Here is a 23,119-nt window from a genome sequence, read left to right as displayed (position 1 = left end):
AAGATTAATTTGTTAAAATGACACTTAGAAAAATAATTTTTAAATACATAGTTATTACAGTATATCATCCAAAAATGTCCACTTTTCCAGAAAAATTGAAACCATGCAAAAAACAAAAACACAGTAAAGTGTGACCATACTCAGGGGAAAAAAGTAGACAGTAGAAATGGTTTCTCAGTAGGCACAATTGTTGGGTTTAGCAAATACTTCAGAGCCCTTTTTTATAAATATGTTCAAAGAATTATAGGAAAATATGTTCAGAGAATTCCAGGAAAAGATGATAACAACAAATAAGGAATCTCAGTAATTCCAATTTTTCAAATGGAAATTCATGAGTTGAAAAGTACAGTAACAAAAATTTAAAATTTATTAGATAAGCTCAACAGATGTGAGATGACAGAAGAAACAGTGGACATGAAAGATTAATAGAAATTATTCATTCTGAAAAAAACAGGAAAAAAGATGAAGAGAAATGAACAGAGCCTAAGAAATGTGTGAAACAACATCAAGTCACCAAATTTGTGTAGTGGAGTGCTACAAAGAAAGGAGTGAGAGAAAGAAACAGGAAGGAAAAACATTTTAAGAATTGCCAGAAACTTCCCAAATTTGATGAGAAATGTTAATCCACAGATCCAAGAAATTTAACAAAACCCAAATACTATAAACACAAAATATCTACCTCTAGACACAGGGTAGTCACACTGTTAAAAGCTAAAGACATAAAATCTTGAAAGCTGCAAGAAAAAAAATAACTCATGTGGAGGACAACAGCAATAGATTAGCAGTTGACTTATCAGAAGTAGTTAAGGCCAGAAGACAGTAGAATGGCAATCACCGAAAGACAACAAAATTGCCAACCAAGAATTCTAAATCCAGTAAAATTATCTTTCAAGTATGAAAGTGAAATAAAAACATTCCCATATAAACAGAGATTGAGAGACATGTTAGAAGACCTGCCTTAGAAGAAATACTAAAAGAAGTCCTTCCAGCTGTAAAGAATGGAAACTCTAATCCACAGGAGGAAATAGAGAGTACCAGAAATGGTAAATATGTGGGTGGATATAAAAGGCTGTGTATATTATAGTTTTTTTAATTTTTAAAGAGACATGAGATTATTTAAAGCAACAATTATAGCACTGTAGTGTTAAGATTATAATATATATAGATATATGAGAATGACACAAAGAAGGGTAAAGGAAGTAGAACTCTCTTGGAGTAAAATTGCTGTATTTTGCTATAATTAATACATTATTAATCTGAAGTTAGTTGTAATAAGTTGAAGAAGTATATTGTAATCCCTAGAGTAACTATTCATACCTAAAAAAGGAAAATGAAACCAACAGATAAATTGTAATAGCACACTAAAAAATGTTTAACTGCAAAGAAGGCAGTAAAGGACGAAGAGAGGGGAGAAAAAAAGACGTAAGATATATAGATAACAAATAGCCCAATGGCTGACATAAATTTAACCATATTAAACATTACATTAAATACGAATATAGGAAAGACTCCAAAAAGTAGAGACTGAGAAAACTAAAGACTGGGTATGAAATGATAATAAGGAATTATTGTTTAATTTTGTTGGAGATGTAAAGCTTAATTATTCTTGCATCTTCATCTGTTAGAGACATAATTAAATATTAGGAGTGAAATGATATACAAAGAACTTGCCTTAAAATGCTACAGAAGACCATTGTTTCGGGGTGCACAAGGAGAGGGGATTCACAGCACCTCCTAAACCAGCTCCAGAGATGGGCGCAAGCCGCGGCTGTCAGCGTGGACACCACAGACAGGTATGAAACGCTAAGGCTGCTGCTGCAGCCAGCAAGAAGCCTGTGTGCAAGCGCAGGTCACTATCGACACCTCCCCTCCCGAGAGCCTGTGCAGGCCGCCACTGCCAGGGTCCTGTGATCCAGGGACAACTTCCCCGGGAGAAGACACGGCGCGCTTCAGGCTGTTGCAACATCATGCTGGCCTCTGATGCCGCAGGCTCGCCCCACATTCCGTACCCCTCCCTCCAACTGGCCTGAGTGAGCCAGAGCCCCCTATCAGCTGCTACTTTAACCCAACCCTGTCTGAGCGAAAAACAGATGCCCTCAGGAGACCTACACACAGAGGCAGGGCCAAATCCAAAGCTGAACCCCAGGAGCTGTTCAAACAAAGAAGAGAAAGGGAAATCTCTCCCAGCAGCCTCAGGAGCAGTGGATTAAATCTCCACAGTCAACTTGATGTACCCTGCAACTGTGGAATACCTGAATAGACAACAGATCAGCCCAAAATTCAGGCGGTGGACTTTGGGAGCAATAATATATATATTTTTTTCCTTTTTCTCTTTTTCCGTGTGACTGACAGGGTCTTGGTACTCCAGCCAGGTGTCAGGCCTGTGCCTCTAAGGTTGGAGAGCCGAGTACAGGACATTGGTCCACCAGAGACCTCCCAGCTCCACATAATATCGAACAGCGAAAGCTCTCCCAGAGATGTCCATCTCAACGCTAAGACCTGGCTCCACTCAATGACCAGCAAGCTACAGTGCTGGACTCCCTATGCCAAACAACTAGCAGGACAGAAACACAACCGCACCCATTAGCAGAGAGGCTGCCTAAAATCATAATAGGGTCACAGACACCCCAAAACACACCACCAGACGCGGTCCTGCCCACCACAAAGACAAGATCCAGCCTCATCCATCAGAACACAGGCACTAGTCCCCTCCACCAGGAAGCCTACACAACCCACTGAACCAACCTTAGCCACTGGGGGCAGACACCAAAACAACGGGAACTACGAACCTGCAGCCTGCGAAAAGGACACCCCAAACACAGTAAGTTAAGCAAAATGAGAAGACAGAGAAACACACAGCAGATGAAGGAACAAGGTAAAAACCCACAGACCAAACAAATGAAGAGGAAATAGGCAGTTTACCTGAAAAAGAATTCAGAGAAATGATAGTAAAGATGATCCAAAATCTTGGAAATAGAATGGAAAAATACAAGAAACGTTTAACAAGGACCTAGAAGAACTAAAGAGCAAACAAACAGTGATGAACAACACAGTAAATGAAATTAAAAATTCTCTAGAAGGGCTCAATAGCAGAATAACTGAGGCAGAAGAACGGATAAGTGACCTGGAAGATAAAACGGTGGAAATAACTACTGCAGAGCAGAATAAAGAAAAAAGAATGAAAAGAATTGAGGACAGTCTCAGAGACCTGTGGGGCAACATTAAATGTACCAACATTCGAATTATAGGGGTCCCAGAAGAAGAAGAGAAAAAGAAAGGGACTGAGAAAATATTTGAAGAGATTATAGTTGAAAACTTCCCTAATATTGGAAAGGAAATAGTTAATCAAGTCCAGGAAGCACAGAGAGTCCCATACAGGATAAATCCAAGGAGGAACACGCCAAGATGCATATTAATCAAACTGTCAAAAATTAAATACAAAGAAAAAATATTAAAAGCAGCAAGGGAAAAGCAACAAATAACATACAAGGGAATCCCCATAAGGTTAACAGCTGATCTTTCAGCAGAAACTCTGCAAGCCAGAAGGGAGTGGCAGGACATATTTAAAGTGATGAAAGGGAAGAACCTACAACCAAAATTACTCTACCCAGCAAGGATCTTATTCAGATTCCACGGAGAAATTAACACCTTTACAGACAAGCAAAAGCTAAGAGAATTCAGCACCACCAAACCAGCTTTACAGCAAATGCTAAAGGAACTCCTCTAGGCAGGAAACACAAGAGAAGGAAAAGACCTACAATAACAAACCCAAAACAATTAAGAAAATGATAATAGGAACATACATATCAATAATTACCTTAAATGTAAATGGATTAAATGCTCCAAACAAAAAACATCGACTGGCTGAATGGATACAAAAACAAGACCCGTATATATGCTGTCTACAAGAGACCCTCTTCAGACCTAGGGACACATACAGACTGAAAGTGAGGGCATGGAAAAAGATATTCCATGCAAATGGAAAACAGAAGAAAGCTGGAGTAGCAATTCTCATACCAGACAAAATAGACTTAAAATAAAGACTCTTACAAGAGACAAAGAAGGACACTACATACATTGATCAAGGGATCAATCCACGAAGAAGATATAACAATTGTAAATATTTATGCACCCAACATAGGAGCACCTCAATACATAAGGCAAATGCTCACAGCCATAAAAGGGGAAATCGACAGTAACACAAGCATAGCAGGGGACTTTAACACCCCACTTTCACCAATGGACAGATCATCCAAAATGAAAATAAGTAAGGAAACACAAGCTTTAAGTGATACATTAAACAAGATGGACGGGGGCTTCCCTGGTGGCGCAGTGGTTGAGAATCCACCTGCTAATGCAGGGGACACGGGTTCAAGGCCTGCTCCGGGAAGATCCCACATGCCGCGGAGCAACTAGGCCCGTGAGCCACAATTACTGAGCCTGCGCGTCTGGAGCCCGTGCTCCACAACAAGAGAGGCCGCGATAGTGAGAGGCCCGCGCACCGCAGTGAAGAGTGGCCCCCGCTTGTCGCAACTAGAGAAAGCCCTCGCACAGAAACAAAGACCCAACACAACCAAAAATAAATAAATAAATAAAATTAAAAAAAAAAAAAAACAAGATGGACTTAATTGATATTTATAGGACATTCCATCCAAAAACAACAGAATACACTTTCTGCTCAAGTGCTCATGGAACATTCTCCAGGATAGATTATATCTTGGGTCACAAATCAAGCCTTGGTAAATTTAAGAAAGTTGAAATCGTATCAAGTATCTTTTCCGACCACAACGCTATGAGCCTAGATATCAATTACAGGAAAAAATCTGTAAAAAATACAAATACATGGAGGCTACAAAATACACTACTTAATAACGAAGAGATCACTGAAGAAATCAAAAAGGAAATTAAAAAATACCTAGAAACAAATGACAATGAAAACACGACGACCCAAAACCTATGGGTTGCAGCAAAAGCAGTTCTAAGAGGGAAGTTTATAGCTATACAAGCCTACCTCAAGAAACAAGAAAAATCTCAAGTAAACAATCTAACCTTACACCAAAAGCATTTAGAGGAAGAAGAACAAAAAAACCCAAAGTTAGCAGAAGGAAAGAAATCATAAGGATCAGATCAGAAATAAATGAAAAAGAAATGAAGGAAGCAATAGCAAAGATCAATAAAACTAAAAGCTGGTTCTTTGAGAAGATAAACAAAATTGATAAACCATTAGCCAGACTCATCAAGAAAAAAAGGGAGAAGACTGAAATCAATAGAATTAGAAATGAAAAAGGAGAAGTAACAACTGACACTGCAGAAATACAAAGGATCATGAGAGATTACTACAGGCAACTATATGCCAATAAAATGGATAATCTGGAAGAAATGGACAAAGGCTTAGAAAAGCACAACCTTCTGAGACTGAACCAGGAAGAAATAGAAAATATAAACAGACCGGTCACAAGCACTGAAATTGAAACTGCGATTAAAAATCTTCCAGCAAACAAAAGCCCAGGACCAGATGGCTTCACAGGCAAATTCTATCAAACATCTGGAGAAGAGCTAACACCTATCCTTCTCAAACTCTTCCAAAATATAGCAGAGGGAGGAACACTCCCAAACTCATTCTATGAAGCCACCATCATCCTGATACCAAAACCAGACAAAGATGGCACAAAAAAAGAAAACTACAGGCCAATATCACTGATAAACATAGATGCAAAAATCCTCAACAAGATACTAGCAAACAGAATCCAACAGCACATTAAAAGGATCATACACCATGATCAAGTGGGGTTTTTCCCAGGAATGCAAGGATTCTTCAATATATGCAAATCAATCAATGTGATACATCATATTAACAAAGTGAAAGATAAAAACCATGTGATCATCTCAGTAGATGCAGGAAAAGCTTTTGACAAAATTCAACACCCATTTATGATAAAAAAACCCCCAGAAAGTAAGCATAGAGAGAGCTTACCTCAACATAATAAAGGCCATATATGACAAACCCGCAGCCAACATCATTCTCAATGGTGAAACACTGAAACCATTTCCACTAAGATGAGGAGCAAGACAAGGTTGCCCACTCTCACCACTATTATTCAACATAGTTTTGGAAGTTTTAACTACAGCAATCAGAGAAGAGAAAGAAATAAAATGAATCCAAATCGGAAAATAACAAGTAAAGCTGTCACTGTTTGCAGATGACATGATACTATACATAGAGAATCCTAAAGACGCTACCAGAAAACTACTAGAGCTAATCAGTGAATTTGGTAAAGTAGCAGGATACAAAATTAATGCACAGAAATCCCTTGCATTCCTATACAGCAATGATGAAAAATCTGAAAGAGAATTTAAGGAAACACTCCCATTTACCACTGCAACAAAAAGAATAAAATACCTAGGAATAAACCTACCTAAGGAGACAAAAGACCTGTATGCAGAAAACTATAAGACACTGATGATAGAAATTTAAGATGATACAAACAGATGGAGAGATATACCATGTTCTTGGATTGGAAGAATCAACATTGTGAAAATGACTATACTACCCAAAGCAATCTACAGATTCAGTGCAATTCCTATCAAACTACCAATGGCATTTTTCACAGAACTAGAACCAAAAATTTCACAATGTGTATGGAAACACAGAAGACCCCAAATAACCAAAGCAATCTTCAGAAAGAAAAACGGAGTTGGAATAATCAGGCTCCCGGACTTCAGACTATACTACAAAGTTACAGAAATCAAGGCAGTATGGTACTGGCACAAAAACAGAAATATAGATCAATGGAACAGGATAGAAAGCCCAGAGATAAACCCATGCACATATGGTCACTTTATTTTTGGTAAAGGAGGAAAGAATATACAATGGAGAAAAGACAGCCTCTTCAGTAAGTGGTGCTGAGAAAACTGGACAGCTACATGTAAAAGAATGAAATTAGAACACTTCCTAACACCACACACAAAAATAAACTCAAAATAGATTAAAGACCTAAGTGTAAGGCCAGACACTATAAAACTCTTGGAGGAAAACATAGGCAGAACACTCTATGACATAAATCACAGGAAGATCGTTTTTGACCCACCTCCTAGAGAAATGGAAATAAAAACAAAAATAAACAAATGGGACCTAATGAAACTTAAAAGCCATTGCACAGCAAAGGAAACCATAAACAAGACAAAAAGACAACCCTCAGAATGGGAGAAAATATTTGCGAACGAAGCAACTGACAAAGGATTAATCTCCAAAATATACCAGCAGCTCATGCAGCTCAATATCAAAAAAACAAACAACCCAATCCAAAAATGGGCAGAATATCTAATAGACTTCTCTCCAAAAAAGATATACAGATTGCCAACAAACATATGAAAGGATGCTCAACATCACTAACCATTAGAGAAGTGCAAATCAAAACTACAATGAGGTATCACCTCACACTGGTCAGAATTGCCATCAGCAGAAAATCTACAAACAATAAATGCTGGAGACGGTGTGGAGAAAAGGGAACGCTCTTGCACTGTTGCTGGGAATGTAAATTGATACAGCCACTATGGAGAACAGTCTGGAGTTTCCTTAAAAAAATAAAAATAGAACTACCATATGACCGAGCAATGCCACTACTGGGCATATACCCTGAGAAAACCATAACTCAAAAAGAGTCATGTACCAAAATGTTCATTGCAGCTCTATTTACAATAGCCAGGACATGGAAGCAACCTAAGTGACCATCGACAGATGAATGGATAAAGAAGATGTGGCACATACATTCAATGGAATATTACTCAGCCATAAAAAGAAACGAAATTGAGTTATTTGTAGTGAGGTGGATGGACCTAGAGTCTGTCATACAGAGTGAAGTAAGTCAGAAAGAGAAAAACAAATACCGTATGCTAACACATATACATGGAATCTAAAAAAAAAAATGGTCATGAAGAACATAAGGGTAAGACGGGAATAAAGACGCAGACCTACTAGAGAATGGACTTGAGGACACAGGGAGGGGGAAGGGTAAGCTGGGAGGAATTGAGAGGGTGGCCTTGACATATATACACTACCAAGTGTAGAATAGATAGCTAGTGGGAAGCAGCCGCATAGCACAGGGAGATCAGCTCTGTGCTTTGTGACCACCTAGAGGGGTGGAATAGGGAGGGTGGGAGGGAGGAGATATGGGGATATAGGTATATGTATAGCTGACTCACTTTGTTATAAAGCAGAAACTAACACACCATTGTAAAGCAATTATACTCCAATAAAGACGTTTAAAATTAAAAAATGCTACAGAAGAAAAAAAAAACTTTAGGGAAATTGATGAAACAATAATGACAAAATGAGTGTTTTTGAAATTTTCCAAAATAAAAGTTTTAAGAATATGTAATGTCCTAATTTTGAATGACAGCCCCTTCAGGCTGATTTCTTATTGTTTTGACATGTCATCATTTTTTGAGTGCTTTCTTTCAGAGCAAAATGTCCCAGGCTCACTTTCTACCTTTATTGCTTATGTTAGTTATCTATTCCTACGTATAAGAAATTACAATAGTTGCCCCTTACCCATGTTTTCTCTTCCCACAGTTTGTTACCAGTCAGCTATGAGCCAAAAATATTAAATGGAAAATTCCAAAAGTAATCTATTGATAAGTTTGAAGTTGCATGCTGTTATGAGAAGCATGATGAAATCTCATGCCATCCAGCTTTGTCCCTCTCCATCCTGCCCGGGGCATTGAATCATACCATTGTCCAGTGTATCCCACCAGTTAGTCACTTAGTGGTTGTTGTAAGTCATCAGATTGACTGTCACAGTATTGCAGTGTTTGTGTTCAGGTAACCCTTATTTTACTTAATAATCGCCTGAATGCCCAAGAGTAGTGATGTTGGCAATTTGGATATGTCATAGAGAAGCCGTAAGTTCTTCCTTTAAGTGAATAGGTGAAAGTTCTAGACTTAACAAGGAAAGAAAAAAATCATATGCTGAGTTTGCTAAGATCTTCGTTAAGAATAGATTTCTATCTGAAATTGTGAGGAAGGAAAAAGAAATTCCTATTAGTTTTGCTGTCACACCTCAAACTGCAAAAGTGATAGCCACAGTGCTTGATGAGTTCTTAGTTAAGATGGAAAAGGTGTTAAATTTATACAGGATATTTAGAGAGAGAGAGACCACATTCACATAACTGTTATTACAGTATATTGTTATAATTGTCCTATTTTATTAGTTATTTTTGTTAATCTCTTACTATGCCTAATTTATCAATTAAACTTTATCATAGGCATGTTTGTATCGGCAAAAAACATAGTATATAGAGGGTTCGGAATGATCCGCAGTTTCAGACATCTGCTGGGGGTCTTGGAATGTATCCCACATGGATTGAGGGGGACTACCATACTTCAAAACTTAGAGGCTTAAAGCAATAAGTATTCATGGTCTCATATAGTTTCTGTGGGTCAGAAATTTGTGAATGGCTTAGCTGTTCATTTGGTTTAGATTCTCTCATAGGGTTGCAGTTAAGATGTTAGCCAGGGCTTTAACCTCTGAAGTCTTGATAGTAAATTTACTTCTTCCATAACGGTTCATTCACATGGTTGGCAAGTTAGTGTTGATTGTTAGTAAGAGGCCTTAGATCCTTACCATGTTGACCTCTCAGTAGGACTGTTTCAAGGCTGCCAGCCTCCCCCAGAATGAATGGTCCAAAAGAGAGTAAGGTGGACACTTGTGTGTGTTTTATGACCTCAAGAGTCATACAATATAATTCCCACAATATTCCTTAGATTACACGTCAGCCTTATTCATTTTCAGAAGAGATTCTATTAAGGGCATGAATACCAGGAGACAGTGGTCAATTGGGAGTCACCTTGTAGGCTGATACTACATTACCCTAGCACAGGAATCTCCCACGAGCCCTTGTTCCTTTTGATATAGAGTAATATGTAAAGATCAAAATCTTGTTACTAGGGATACTCATTGTCAATTGGTTGTCATTTCTGCTAGGCACCATTCGTACACAGAGCTAAGAAATATATGTATTTCTCTATATATACACATATGTTTAAATCATGCATTCATATTGATATTTCTGACTTAAATTTAGCATAACAGGGTTTTTACCTCTGCTTTTATGTTTTCCATTTTTATTTTTTGGAAATATGTAAAAAATTTACATAGTTAAAAAGTCAAAACCATGTAAAAATATATATATATATTTAGAGAAGTCTTTCTTATATGCCTCCCTCTACACCCCTTTGCTACCAGTAACCATTTTTATTTGATTTTTTTCTATCCTTCCAGTGTTTCATTCTGCAAATATAGATAAATGCATGCACACATACAGATATGTGTATTCTTATTCTCCATTCTCCTCCCTCTCAATCTCCTATCTCCTACAAAGGATAGCATACTTTATATGGTGTTCGGTACCTTACATTTTAATTTAACAGTATATCCTGGGTATTACTCCATAACTCGATTTGGAGATCTTCATTTTCTTATGGCTATATATGATCTATTATGTGGATATAGTATTGAGAGTCTTTTGGGTCAGTCTTTTGCTGGAAATAATGTGCAGCAAATAATATTGTGTCATTTCGTACTTGTACCAGGTGTGTTGGTGGGGTAGATTGGTAAAGTGGGACTGCTAGGGCAAAGGAAAAATATGTATACAATTTTGTTGAGTATTGGCAAATTCTCCTTCATAGGTATTATGCCATTTTTGCTGTCCCATCGGAGATATTGTGAGGATTAAATGAGTTCATGTGTATAGAGTGCCTGACACGATGACCGTTTAATCAAAATAGCTGTTACCCTACAGTCAACATTCTTAGACCTTTCCTACATTGTCAAAGGAATTTCAAGACTTCTCAATATCCTGCATACATTTCTAGATATATATTTCACTTTACATGTAGCCCCTTTAATTGCTTTGTGCAGAACCAAACATGACACTTGGTGGTAGATCATTCCAAAATGTTATTTTATATGTTTAAGAGGTTGAAAAACAACCTGAAAGAAGAATGAGATAGGAGGCCCTATTACTTCTTTCATACATTCTCAAACATTGGGGTTTACATTTATAAAGTGGCAATTCACATTGGAATGTTTCTGTCCCATAAAACCATTCAACATTATGATGGTAAATTCCTTCAAGATAATAAACTGCAGAATACTTTGGGGAAATAATTATCCTAACTGAGCCTGCATTTTAATATTTTATTTTTGGACCCACCTATAGTTTAGCTAGTTGAATACAGGCTAAGGTGAAGGGCTGTAATCTGTTCAGTGATCACAGGCTGTACCCCTCTGTCTTGATTATTGCCTAACAGATTTATGGCTTAATTACAAGAACAATCAAATATAAATGAGTCCAGAGACATTGTTAGTATATGCTTTAAAAATAAGTGAAAATTTACTAGCTGCTGATGGTATTAAAAAAGGATTGCTTGCTAAAGTACTTTTAGAATAGTTTATTTAGCCTAGGGGAGATAACTTAATATTTTGAGATTAGAACTGTAGAAAAATTATTTCTCCATTGGTTCCAGTATTTTTATATTCATAACTGGTTTTTTAGAAATGTTTTTGTTTTTATTTAAACAAGTAGTAACTTATCTAAAATAAGTAGCTATTTAATAAAGTAATAGTAATAAAGTAATTTGAATAAAACTAGATGCATTTATTTTAGTAGTTTGTTAAGCTTTTCTGAAAATTCTGTTATATTATCTGCCAGTGCTTCATCATCTTTGTAACATTCTAGATTTATAAATTAGTACATGACACTCTTATTCTTTGCCCATTTAAATTTATTTGTAGGTGCTAACTGCCAAAGAAAGGAAAACTCAAATTGATGATAGAAACAAATTGACTGAGCATTTTATCATCACACTGCCTATGTTGCTATCAAAGGTACAGTTTCATTTACAGTTTTGTGATAATATGCCACTGAGTTTGCTTATTACACTGTACTATTAAAGTAGTTACTTCGTTTTCTTTGCTTCTCCTTCTAGTATTCTGCAGATGCAGAGAAGGTAGCAAACTTGCTACAAATCCCACAGTATTTTGATCTAGAAATTTATAGCACAGGTAGAATGGAAAAGGTAAGACACTATAAAATTGAAATTCTGCTATTATAGTCAGTTTTATTAACTGGATTATTTTATTTTCATGTAATATATAGGCTTATTTGTTATTTGACAGATGCTTTTTTAAATTTTTGTTATTAATCTAAATATCATAGTTTTTCTTTTTTTTCCTCCTCAGCATCTAGATGCTTTACTAAAACAGATTAAATTTGTTGTGGAGAAACACGTAGAATCAGATGTTCTAGAAGCCTGCAGTAAAACCTATAGCATCTTATGCAGTGAAGAATATACCATCCAGAACAGAGTTGACATAGCTCGAAGCCAACTGATTGATGAGTTTGTAGATCGATTCAATCATTCTGTGGAAGATCTGTTGCAAGAGGTCTGTTTTAAAGTTAATGTGTACATGTAATGATTTTGGCTAATAATTTTTCAAGGTAGCTGAGTTTTAAATTGTTTCCATTTTAAAATAAAATCTAGTAGAATTCTCTACTCCTTTCAAAACTGAGCAGCATTATTGCAGTTGTTCATTTTATGAAGATCAGCCTTAGTTACACTTCATTTTTATTTTAAAAACCTGTTTCATAAAAGACAGACTTTTTTTTTTCTCTTTTAAGAAAGGTCTGACTTTTCTTAAGTCATTTTTTCATTTTCTATTCCTGGGACCTAATTTGCATTTTAATATTACTGAACTATTATGATGTGCTAATGAATAGAACATAAAAATTGTGTGCTTATAAAGGATGGCTGCTTACCAGTGGTGTGCCCAAGATAGCAGCAAGCATCTCCAACTGGTTATTTTTATAATTATTTCTGTGATTCCTGCCTCTTGCCCTCTCCTTTCAATCTATGTAAGGCAATCTGGAATTCCCACAGCTTTTGTATGTCCTGATGGCCAGGCTGATAGGATTTACTTTTAATCCATGTAATCAGTTTTCCCCTACTTTTCATTTTTAATTTTAACTTTTAATTTTTTCAACCATTTTTTGATTTTCATTGTGATTTTGAAGTTACAGATGTAACTGACAATCAGTAAAATCTCTGAAATAACCAATAAAATCTTTAAAGTACCTATCCTTTCACGCAGCAGTTTCAAGGAATTTATCCAAAGGTATTAATCAGAAAATTGTACAAAGTCACGTTTATGACATTGTTTAAAATGCAAAAGTGGTTATTTCTGGGTGTTGGGCTTATGGGTGTTTTTTACTTTTTGTTTTTTTGCTTATTTGTATTTTCTCATTTATCAACAGTGAATATATACTATTTATATAATAAAAAAGAATTTTTCTTTAGGCAGTAAGTATTAATAGACTTTGATGTGAACTTGAGGATGAGTAAATTTATGGTATTAAGGTACTGTCTGCTCTTTTTTTTATAGGGAGAAGAAGCTGATGATGATGATATTTACAATGTTCTTTCTACATTAAAGCGGTTAACCTCTTTCCACAAGTATGTCATTTTATTTAAAGTAGATTTAATGAATAACCTATATTAGTCAACATAAAACAAACTGATTGTAATGTTTAACATCCATGTAACAATGGGAAATTTTAGAGAAATACTGAGATGTTGTGATGTTTTCTTTTTATTGTTCAGATTTCCTCCAGATAAATATGAGTTTTTATTATAATTTGATTACTTAAGGAGTAAGATTTATCATTCAGTGTAATGAATGTACGCTGTACACTGTAGAAGTTTAATATAATCAGTATAATTAACAAATTATATGGGCTTATTCTGCAGCTAGAGTTTTTATAGGTATAATTTTCAGTTGATAGCTCTTAGAAATCATACTAAATAAAAATCACAGCTTTGGAGAAAGCCACAAAATTGTTTCTATAAGCTTTTTTTCCTGAATTGTTCTTGTTTGTCTAGTTTGTTTATTATTGTGTTCATACTATGTAGAAGAACTGTTAGATTTGAATAAGGAAAAAAGGCTCAGATCAGTGAAATAGGTGTCATTTTCAAATTGTAATTTGCATATTCCTTGTAATGAAACATGCTTATCTTCTCCATAGAGAAAGGAAAATAAAGAACTTTGTTGTGAAAAAGAATGTTTAGGTGTAGCCCTTACTTTAATGAATACTTCAGATTTCAAAAGCAGTGTCTAAAATCTAAGCCTTTTCTGTATACACAAGTACATTTTTGGAATTCCATGGAGAAACAAACTCTTATTTGAAAAAATATTTTGACATCGGAAAATAAAAGTTGACAACCAGTGTCAAAACTCCTATTTAAGAAAATATTTTGACGTTTGAAAATAAAAGTTGACAGTCAGTAATCATACTATTTTTAGTAGCAGAGCTCATGAGAATTTACACTGTCAGTGTTATCTCATTCAGAAGTCCTCAGCACATGTAAAGAGCTACACTAAAGTTTTTGAACTGTGCCATATTTCCTTTACCCTGACTTTGTCTTTATCTCCATCTCGTGAATACAAATCTCTTTTTCAAAAATACGCATGTATTTATACTTTGAAATTCTGAATGAATTTGTTTAAATGTGCTTTAAAACATACTAGAAAGAAAGAAATGGTAACCTTCACTTTAACATATGAAGTTTTGTTGTTATTAATTTCTTTTAATGAATTCCTAATATCAGCTTCCACTCTGTCTTTCTCTACCCGTCTCCCTCTTCTCTTCTCCCCCTCTCATTCCCCCCTTCCTTCTTTTTTTCTTTCTCTCTTTCTTTGTTTTTTTCTCCCTCTCCCTCTCCCTCTTTCTCTTTTTCTAAGTTTGGGGACTTGAACATTTCCTTATGGAACTTTTACAATTCTACTAGAAAATGAAGTTACTTTATTCTTCCCCCATTGAAACTGAGCTCAACAAATTTAAACCTTCCTCCACTCTAGAATAAAGTTAATGCATTTTTGTTTATTTTAGCGCTCATGATCTCACAAAATGGGATCTGTTTGGTAATTGCTACAGATTATTGAAGACTGGAATTGAACATGGAGCTATGCCAGAACAGGTAGGAGTTTATTGATATTCTTCCTGTGTCATTTTAGAAAGTTTTTCTGATATCGTGTAGGATTATCAAAAGCCTTTCATGGAACATAGTTGATAATTCTTAAACGCAGCCACTTCCTTTGAGAATTATTGCCATAGTGATTCAGTGTTACAGATAGATATATTATATCTTCAGATTTGAGCAGAAAAAAATAGAAAAAGTTTGCTATAATGTAGCAAAAGTTTAATATTTAATTTTGACATAAACATTATTACTCTTTTAGGGAAAATACCATTACTTACTATAGTAGCAATTTCAAAACTTCATCAGTTTAATATAATGAAAATTTCTGATCATGGCTGTATTTCAGGCACTGTTCTAGGTAATGATAATAGTAAGCCTTAGATATGGCTTAGTTTTTGTGGTGAATCATATTTACATAAGTTTGGAGGCCTTTAGCAGATTTTAGACTTTTTTGCATTCATACGTAAGTTGGAGTGAAAAGGGCAGGAATTCAACAAACTTTCTCCAGTCTGGAAGAGACTTGGAATAGTCAACTTAATTATCATACAGAGAATTAGGAATTTAATACTTCTGTATGAGAATTAACTTGTTAATTACTAATTAACAATTATAATTATTGCTAATTAACAGTAACAATCTGTTATTAAGAATTAAGGGTTATTTTATACATTGCAGACATTCATGTAGACCAGAACACCAACCCCATAAGTTAGGTATAAGGTGGTGTTTAGGTGTGAGCTCATCCATTCCTGTTTTGGTAATATGGGATGCTTAGATGACACTTCATTGTTCTAAAGTAATCAATAGATATAACAAAATTATAATTTCATGTTAAAAGTTCATCATAGAAACAATGCTTTATTATTGCTATGATTAACTCTTAAATTGCCTTAATTCATGTCTTTGAGCTCTACTTTATAGCCACTCTTAATAACAAATGTCCCTGATGATGTTAGGTGTTTTATTATAGCTTGTGGGAAAATGCTGAAAATTTGACCCCTTGTTTTTCTTCATTTATTGTTTACTCTTCAGCTTTGATCCTCTTTTCATCTCAAACTTTTCAGTAGCCTAAATGCAATTCACTGATATTCTAAGCTGTGCTTCAGAGTTGAAAGGGAATGATAGAGTTAAGATAATCTTTTTTTTGGTTTTCACATTTTCCTCAAGAAGAGAATAAGAATAGCACTTCTCTGTTTTATCTGGAGATTATAAGTATATCTAAATTTATTTTTAATTCTCCATACCATCATTTATTGTCTTAGACCTGACTTGTTACAGTCTCACAATGTTTTTCTGTGATTATGTTGGTTTTCTGTTATTTATTTTTTTATTTTTTATTTTTTATTTATTTATTTTATTTTGACTGCATATACATTATCTACCCAATTTTGTTTTAATTTCTTTGAGTAAGAGAGCATTTATGTGACATTTGCTTTAACTTTGTTAACTTCTTAGACACATATTCTTTACTTGAAACATGTGTATGAAGTTTGAGTACATCACTACTAGATTGTACACTTATTTATTTTAGCAATCAGAAATTATTTAGCATTTAGCACCTCTTAGAAACATCTCTTTAGATACCCAGTACTGAGAATCCAAAACCTGTATTCAGCCGTTTCTTCATAGGACCATGCAAGCTCACTTTTTTAAATTCCAACTCTGTTCCTTTTAATTAGAATCCAAGAAAATACTCTTTTAGAGCAAGGATATCAAAGAACTGCCAAAATGTTTGCTGTTTGTTAACCCTCAGTTATGCTTAACATTTTGAAGATACCTTAAAACTTTCTAGCTCTTTTGGGGGAGTTGTATTGTCCTTATATGCTTGACTGTTTGTTTTCCATGGTAACCATTTCAACTAGAAGTTTCACAGTCCCACCCTTCAGGATTAACTGAATTCTTTTTCCTTCCTCTTTCTGTGATCTACCTTTTCTCACGTCAGTGCTATTTTAATTATTATAGTAGAATAGGTAAAACCAAAGTTTAAAAAATTTAGCTATTCTTAAAATACGTTTTTTAAAATTGAATTATAGAAAAGTTATAATCGAAAAATCAGCTCTCTTATTTCCTTCAATTCATCAATTGTCAATAATTTTTCCCATTTGTACTCTTACATGCTTGCGCACCTCTCTCTCGCTCGCTCTCCCTCTTGCTCTTCCTCCCCATATAATATTAATATGCATGTGTACAATAAATATTAATAATATATTTATAGCAGTTTTTCTCCAGCCCAAGATCCAAGCCATAATAGCACATTGTATTTCTTTTTTTTTAGAAAAATATTTTTAATAAATTTATGTATTTATTTTTGGCTGTTTTTCGTCTTCGTTGCTACGCATGGGCTTTCTCAAGTTGGCGGCGAGCGGGGCCTGCTCTTCGTTGAGGTGCACAGGCTTCTCGCTGCGGTAGCTTCTCTTGTTGCGGAGCACAGGCTCTAGGCACGTGGGCTTCAGTAGTTGTGGTGCATGGGCTCTAGTAGTTGTGGCGCTTGGGCTCAGTAGTTGTGGCTTATGGGCTCTAGAGCACAGGCTCAGTAGTTGTGGCACACTGGCTTAGTTGCTCCATGGCATGTGGGATCTTCCCAACCAGGGCTCGAACCCATGTCCCCTGCATTGGCAGGTGGATTCTTAACCACTGCGCCACCAGGGAAGTCCCACATTGCATTTTTGTAATGTCTTTTTTTTGTTCTCCTTTAATCTGAATGGTTTTTCAGGCTTTGCCTTTCATGACATTGACATTTTGAAGAGTACAGACCAGTTATTTTATAGAATGTTCTCCATTTACTTTTGTCTGATCTACACATTTAGATTGAGATTATGCATTCGTGGCAGGAATGCTACATAAATGATATTCTGTTTTCAGTGAATCACATCAGGAAGCACATGATGGCAGTTTGTTCAGTATTGGTGATAATTAATTTTGATCACTTTAGTAAGTGAGGTCTGCTAAGTATCTCTGGTGTAGAGTTACCATTTTCTTTTTAGATGAATAAGTAATCTGTGGGAATATTCTTTAAGACTATGTAAATAATCCTGTTTCTTATCAAACTTTGACATAATAATTTGAGCATTCTTTTGTGATTTTGCCTGGCTCGTTTATTATTATGATAGTCACAAAATGGTAACTTAAGTGGTGTTTTTCTAACTCTGTCTTTTATTTTATATTTATTTGTTGGCCCTCTGCTATAAGGAAGAACTTTCCCTTCTCCCTTTGGTTATTTATGTATTTATTCATTCGTTTACCTTTTTAAATTTTAAATTTATTTTTTAAAATTTAGTATCAGTATGGACTCATGGATTTCTGTTTTATTCCTATTCTGTTCATCTGGTTAAAACAGTACTATTATAATTCATTTTGGTGCTGAAATTGTTGCAGATTTAGCCAGAGGGAATTTCTTTCCAGCCTGCTCCTATGTGCTTTAAATATTTTTTTGAGCACTTCCATACTTTCTGGCACAAGAATATGTTCCAGGGTCTGTTTATGCCTAACCCTGTGCTAATGAATTCTTAACCTATGGAAAATATAAAACTTACTGCAGTTCCTTAACACAATAGTCATTAGTTTGTAAAGAACCCACATTTCAGAATTTATTGTAGTATTTCTTCATACTTTTTTTGTAAAATGAAGGCAAAAAATATTTAAATTCTCCTTATCCTGTTTTATGGCCTTTGTGCCAATTTCCTGTTGGTATATCTGTATATCTGAAAGTTTAAACCTTCTCTTAGGCAACATCTAAGAAAAATTAAATATTAAAATTCTGCTTCAATGCATAGTTCCAAGAATGTCTTTCCAGATTCTAAAAATTGAAAGCCAATAAAAAACAATTCATAAATTATTTTGGTAAATATATGCTATATAACAAATTAGTGTGATTAAACCCATAAAGAAGGAAATGTAATCATATCAGTAACTTTGGGCCTATCAAGCCATCAATAATAGAAAATTTAAGATTTGTACTTATTATGTACCATGTACTATCTTAAGTCTTTATGTGCATACATTTCTTGAAGCCTCATGACAACCCTATGAAATATACATCGTTATTCTCATTTTATTGATTATGAAACTGAAACATAGAGATATTAAATAACTTGCCTAAAGTCTCATAGCTGTTACATACCCACTTTAACCAAGCTTTTAAATTCTTTTCATTGTGTCTTCCAATTTTCTACTGCTAATTTGCTACTACTGTTTATAGTATCCCATGCCTTCTGATGTTTGCCCCATGTCAAACTCTTATTATTTTGTATTTTTATATTTTCCAAACTTCTTTTGTATTGTATTGTTTCACTGGGAATTGTGGGGAGAGATTAGATTCTGGTACTTAACCTGGAAATCAACACATTTGAACTGGAACACAACACATTTGAACACAGTTGAACTGGAAATCAACACATTTCTTTAGACAGAACATAATATAGGAGTTAAGTTTAATTTTAGTCCAGTTTTTGCTTATGATTATATTAAGGCTTATTTGTTACTAGCTTCAATGTTTGTGCTTTTCTTCGCATTTACTCAAAACTATTACTGCAAACTCTGCTCTTTGCCACACTGATTCTTATTTTTTTAATTATCATACAGTAAAACTGACTTGTCTTCCTTCCTATGTAAAGTTATGAATTTTAGCATATGTATAGATGTACGTAGTCACCACCACAATCAGGATACAAAACAGTTTCATCATCCCCAAAACTTCTTCATATTATCCCTTTATAGTCATATGATTGAGCTACTTACACAACTCCTGAAAAACACCCATCTGTTTTCCATCACTATAGTTTTGTCTTTCTGAGATTTCCAAATAAGTGGAATTGTACAGTATGTAAACCCTGAGCATAATGCCTTTGAGATTAATCCAAGTTGTTGTGTGAGTCTGTAGTTGGTTTGTTTTTACTGCTCAGTTATATTCCATTGTGTAGATACACCACAGTTTGTTTTATTCATTCAACTGTTGAAAGATATTTGGGTTGTTTCCAACTTTTGGCTATCACAATAAAAAGTGCTATGAATATTTGTATACAGTCTTTCGTTTGAACATAAATTTTCATTTCTCTAAAGTAAATGCCCAGGAGTATAATTGCTGGGTCTTATGATAAGTATATGTTTAACTGTATTAGAAACTGCCAAACCATTTTCCAGAGTGGCTGTACCATTCTGCATTTCTGCCAGCAATGTATGAGAGTTCCAGTTGTTCTGCATCCTCATCAGCACTTGATACTGTCAATATTTTTTACTCTAGCCATCCGAGTAGATATGTAGTGGTGTTTCACTGTGCTTTTTAATATATATTTTCTTAATGCTAATGATGTTGAACATCTTTTCATGTACTTATTTACCAGGCTTATGCCCTTTTTGGTGAAACCATGTTGATTATTAATTTGTACCTAAAGGCTCTTTTTAAAAGGGAATATTAATGTCACTCATGTTAACCAAGTCTAAATATAAAAAGATCAGTTTTGGATATTAGAAGCAGACTAGTATTAAGTTTAGTTCACTCTTTTGTCATGTACTTGTCCACTAAAAAATTTGAGCCTCCTTCCCCTTAAAGTCTCTTGCAAACAGAAAAGTAAAAGAGCCTAAATTTATCCCAGTCATTATGTGGATTTTCAGAATTTTAAACATGTCCTATATGTGTAGATAACATATATCTACACATGCATTTATTAGTTTCCTGTCAGGTTTTATTTTCAGGCAAATTCAGTTTTTCTAAACTTTAAACACTCTAAGAGTTTATCTCTTGGTCTTAACTTAGATGTAATAATACAGTTCATCTTCATTTTCAAGATATATCATTAGCTGTAGGTTGAATGATTCTCATTGATTCAATCTGCTAATCAAAGGTAGAGAGAGCTAGCTCCTTTAAATAGATAAAAGTAATTATTAAGAAAAAAGGCTAATAAAAAATAATTTTTATGTTGGTTAAGGTAATGCTAGCTGCTATAATAGATTAATCTCAATATCTCAGAGGCTTAACACAATAGAAATTTATTTCTCACTTACATAACCATAAGGCACAATTAAAGGAAGCGGCGTGTCACTGCACTGCCAAGTCATTCAGGGACCCATGGTCTCTTGGGTTATTGGTATCCTGCTGGCAGATAGGGAAGGAGAAGATGGAGAAGGCAGTCCTGCTTCTTAACTAATTTTTGCCCAGAAGTGTGCAATATACATTACTATGTCCTTCCAGGTACATCATTACCTTGTGGAAAAATGAGGTCGGAAGAGTAGGGTTGGAAGAAATTCTTAGTCATCAGAATAATTGGAATTATTTGAAGATCCTTTCCAGGGTCAGAGCAGTGTTAGTCAAGAAAAGGCAGAAGGACTGTGGTGCTAATAGGTTAGAATAATCTCTTTTGGCTTTTTCAGTTTTTTATTGCTTCTCCTTCTTGTTTTACCTGTGCTACAGAAAGATGAAGTTGCTAAATAAACGACTTTTGACGAGTTAGGATAACATTGATAGTATGGGGGATAAAATCAATATGACTGATGTAAAGCCTGGAAGGAAGAGTTCTGAATTTCCTTTTGAAGTGTGATCAACTGTATTGTTATATAATTATACCTGTGAGAAAGCAAAATGTTTCCCAGTCAATAAGAGTGAGCTTTTTATTTTAAAATAATACAGTGGAGCCCTTTTAAAGTAAATGTATGATGAATACCAATATATTGAAAATTAAAATGGAGATGCTCTATTGGAAATAGGTATTGAAGTGACCAATCTCTCTCTTCTCTTATAACCACATCTAAGAAACTTGTGCACAACTTTGGAACACACTTTGAATAATTCCTAGTATATAGGTCATAGAAATGTAGAAGGAAAGGAAATGATATTTGTAATGATTAGGATAGATATAACCAAAATCAAGCAGTTCTTCAACATTACTTTTTTCCATATCTTAATTTCCCATTGGTTAATGTTCATTTGTATATCACTCTTCTAGTAATTTAACAATGCAGATTGTTTCAAATTCAAGAAAAAGTTTTAAATCACACAAACCACTTTAGTACTTCTTATTATAAAGTAAAGGTTATCAAAAGGTGTCTCAACCAGAGGTGTACCATATTGAGTATCCCCTAAGTATAGTAAGATGATTTCTTTAGCATTAATGTTCATAAGTTGACAGTGTTTCAGTAGTCTTGTTTCTGGCATTCTGACATGAATCAATCATTTAATTGTCATGTTTAATAAAACCCTGACATCTCATTAGTTTTGTATAAAAAGCAGCACCACTCATCCCTCTAATTCTGATGAGTTATTTTCAGTGCTGAGTAGGTGCATTGGAGATATCTTTTACGTACGTGATCTGAAACCTGAAATTTTTCAAGTAAAACCAGCCAAAATTGTACTTCCCGAAGCATTCCACTTACTGATTTCTCTTTTGATTTTTTCTCTACATTCTCTTAGGGTTTTTAGTTTATCAAGAGGAGAAAATAATAGAGACACTATCATAGTGGAATATCATATTATCAGACATGCTTTATTGCAATAAAGATGTACCATGTATTCAAACAAAAATGTAGTAAAAGACCTATCCAAAATGAAATTTTCTTTTTTATTATGATTCTTAACCAGTTTTTATTTTCCTAACTTCTTCTATTTGTCTCTCTGAAAAATATGGATAAACATTTCACAGAACAGGAATTCAGACCCAATGAAAAATGAAAAGGTGCTCATCTCCATTGGTAATTAGAAAAATGTAAATTAATACCACATTAAGATAATACTCATACATAATAAAATCACCAGATTTAAAACATCTGATGATATCAAATGTTGGTAAAAACATGGAGCCACAGGAACTGTTAAAGACTATTAGATACAGCCACTGTGGACAAAAATTTGGTACTATCTACTGTAAAGTTAAATATACACATACTGTATGACCCAGCGATCCTGTTCCCTGAGCAGTGATTCTCAAAGTGTGGTCCAGGGAGCCTGGGGGAATTTCCAGGGCAGGCTCATAAGGTCAAACTATTTTCATAATAAGAGGAAGATGTCTTTTGCTTTCTCTCACAAATGTAAATTGGAGTATTGGTGTCATATCAAAGAATATCCACATTTTTCTACAAAGACTAATCTGTGAC

General features: G+C 34.7%; 1 protein-coding gene across 1 annotated transcript in view; it reads left to right on the top strand.

Moving 5' to 3' along the window:
- Positions 1-23,119, top strand: part of STAG1 (STAG1 cohesin complex component) — a 426,258-nt gene that overhangs the window by 362,471 nt on the left and 40,668 nt on the right. The window contains exons 17-21 of the mRNA XM_068545965.1: positions 11,796-11,888; positions 11,990-12,079; positions 12,243-12,446; positions 13,443-13,513; positions 14,947-15,034. Of these exons, the coding sequence (XP_068402066.1) occupies positions 11,796-11,888; positions 11,990-12,079; positions 12,243-12,446; positions 13,443-13,513; positions 14,947-15,034 (546 nt within the window). The remainder of the gene's footprint in view (positions 1-11,795; positions 11,889-11,989; positions 12,080-12,242; positions 12,447-13,442; positions 13,514-14,946; positions 15,035-23,119) is intronic.

Source organism: Eschrichtius robustus, chromosome 6 (assembly GCF_028021215.1).
Source record: "Eschrichtius robustus isolate mEscRob2 chromosome 6, mEscRob2.pri, whole genome shotgun sequence".
Taxonomy (NCBI): Eukaryota; Metazoa; Chordata; class Mammalia; order Artiodactyla; family Eschrichtiidae; genus Eschrichtius; species Eschrichtius robustus.
The sequence above is the reverse complement of the archived record's forward strand: the minus strand, read 5'-3'. Positions and strand labels throughout refer to the sequence as shown.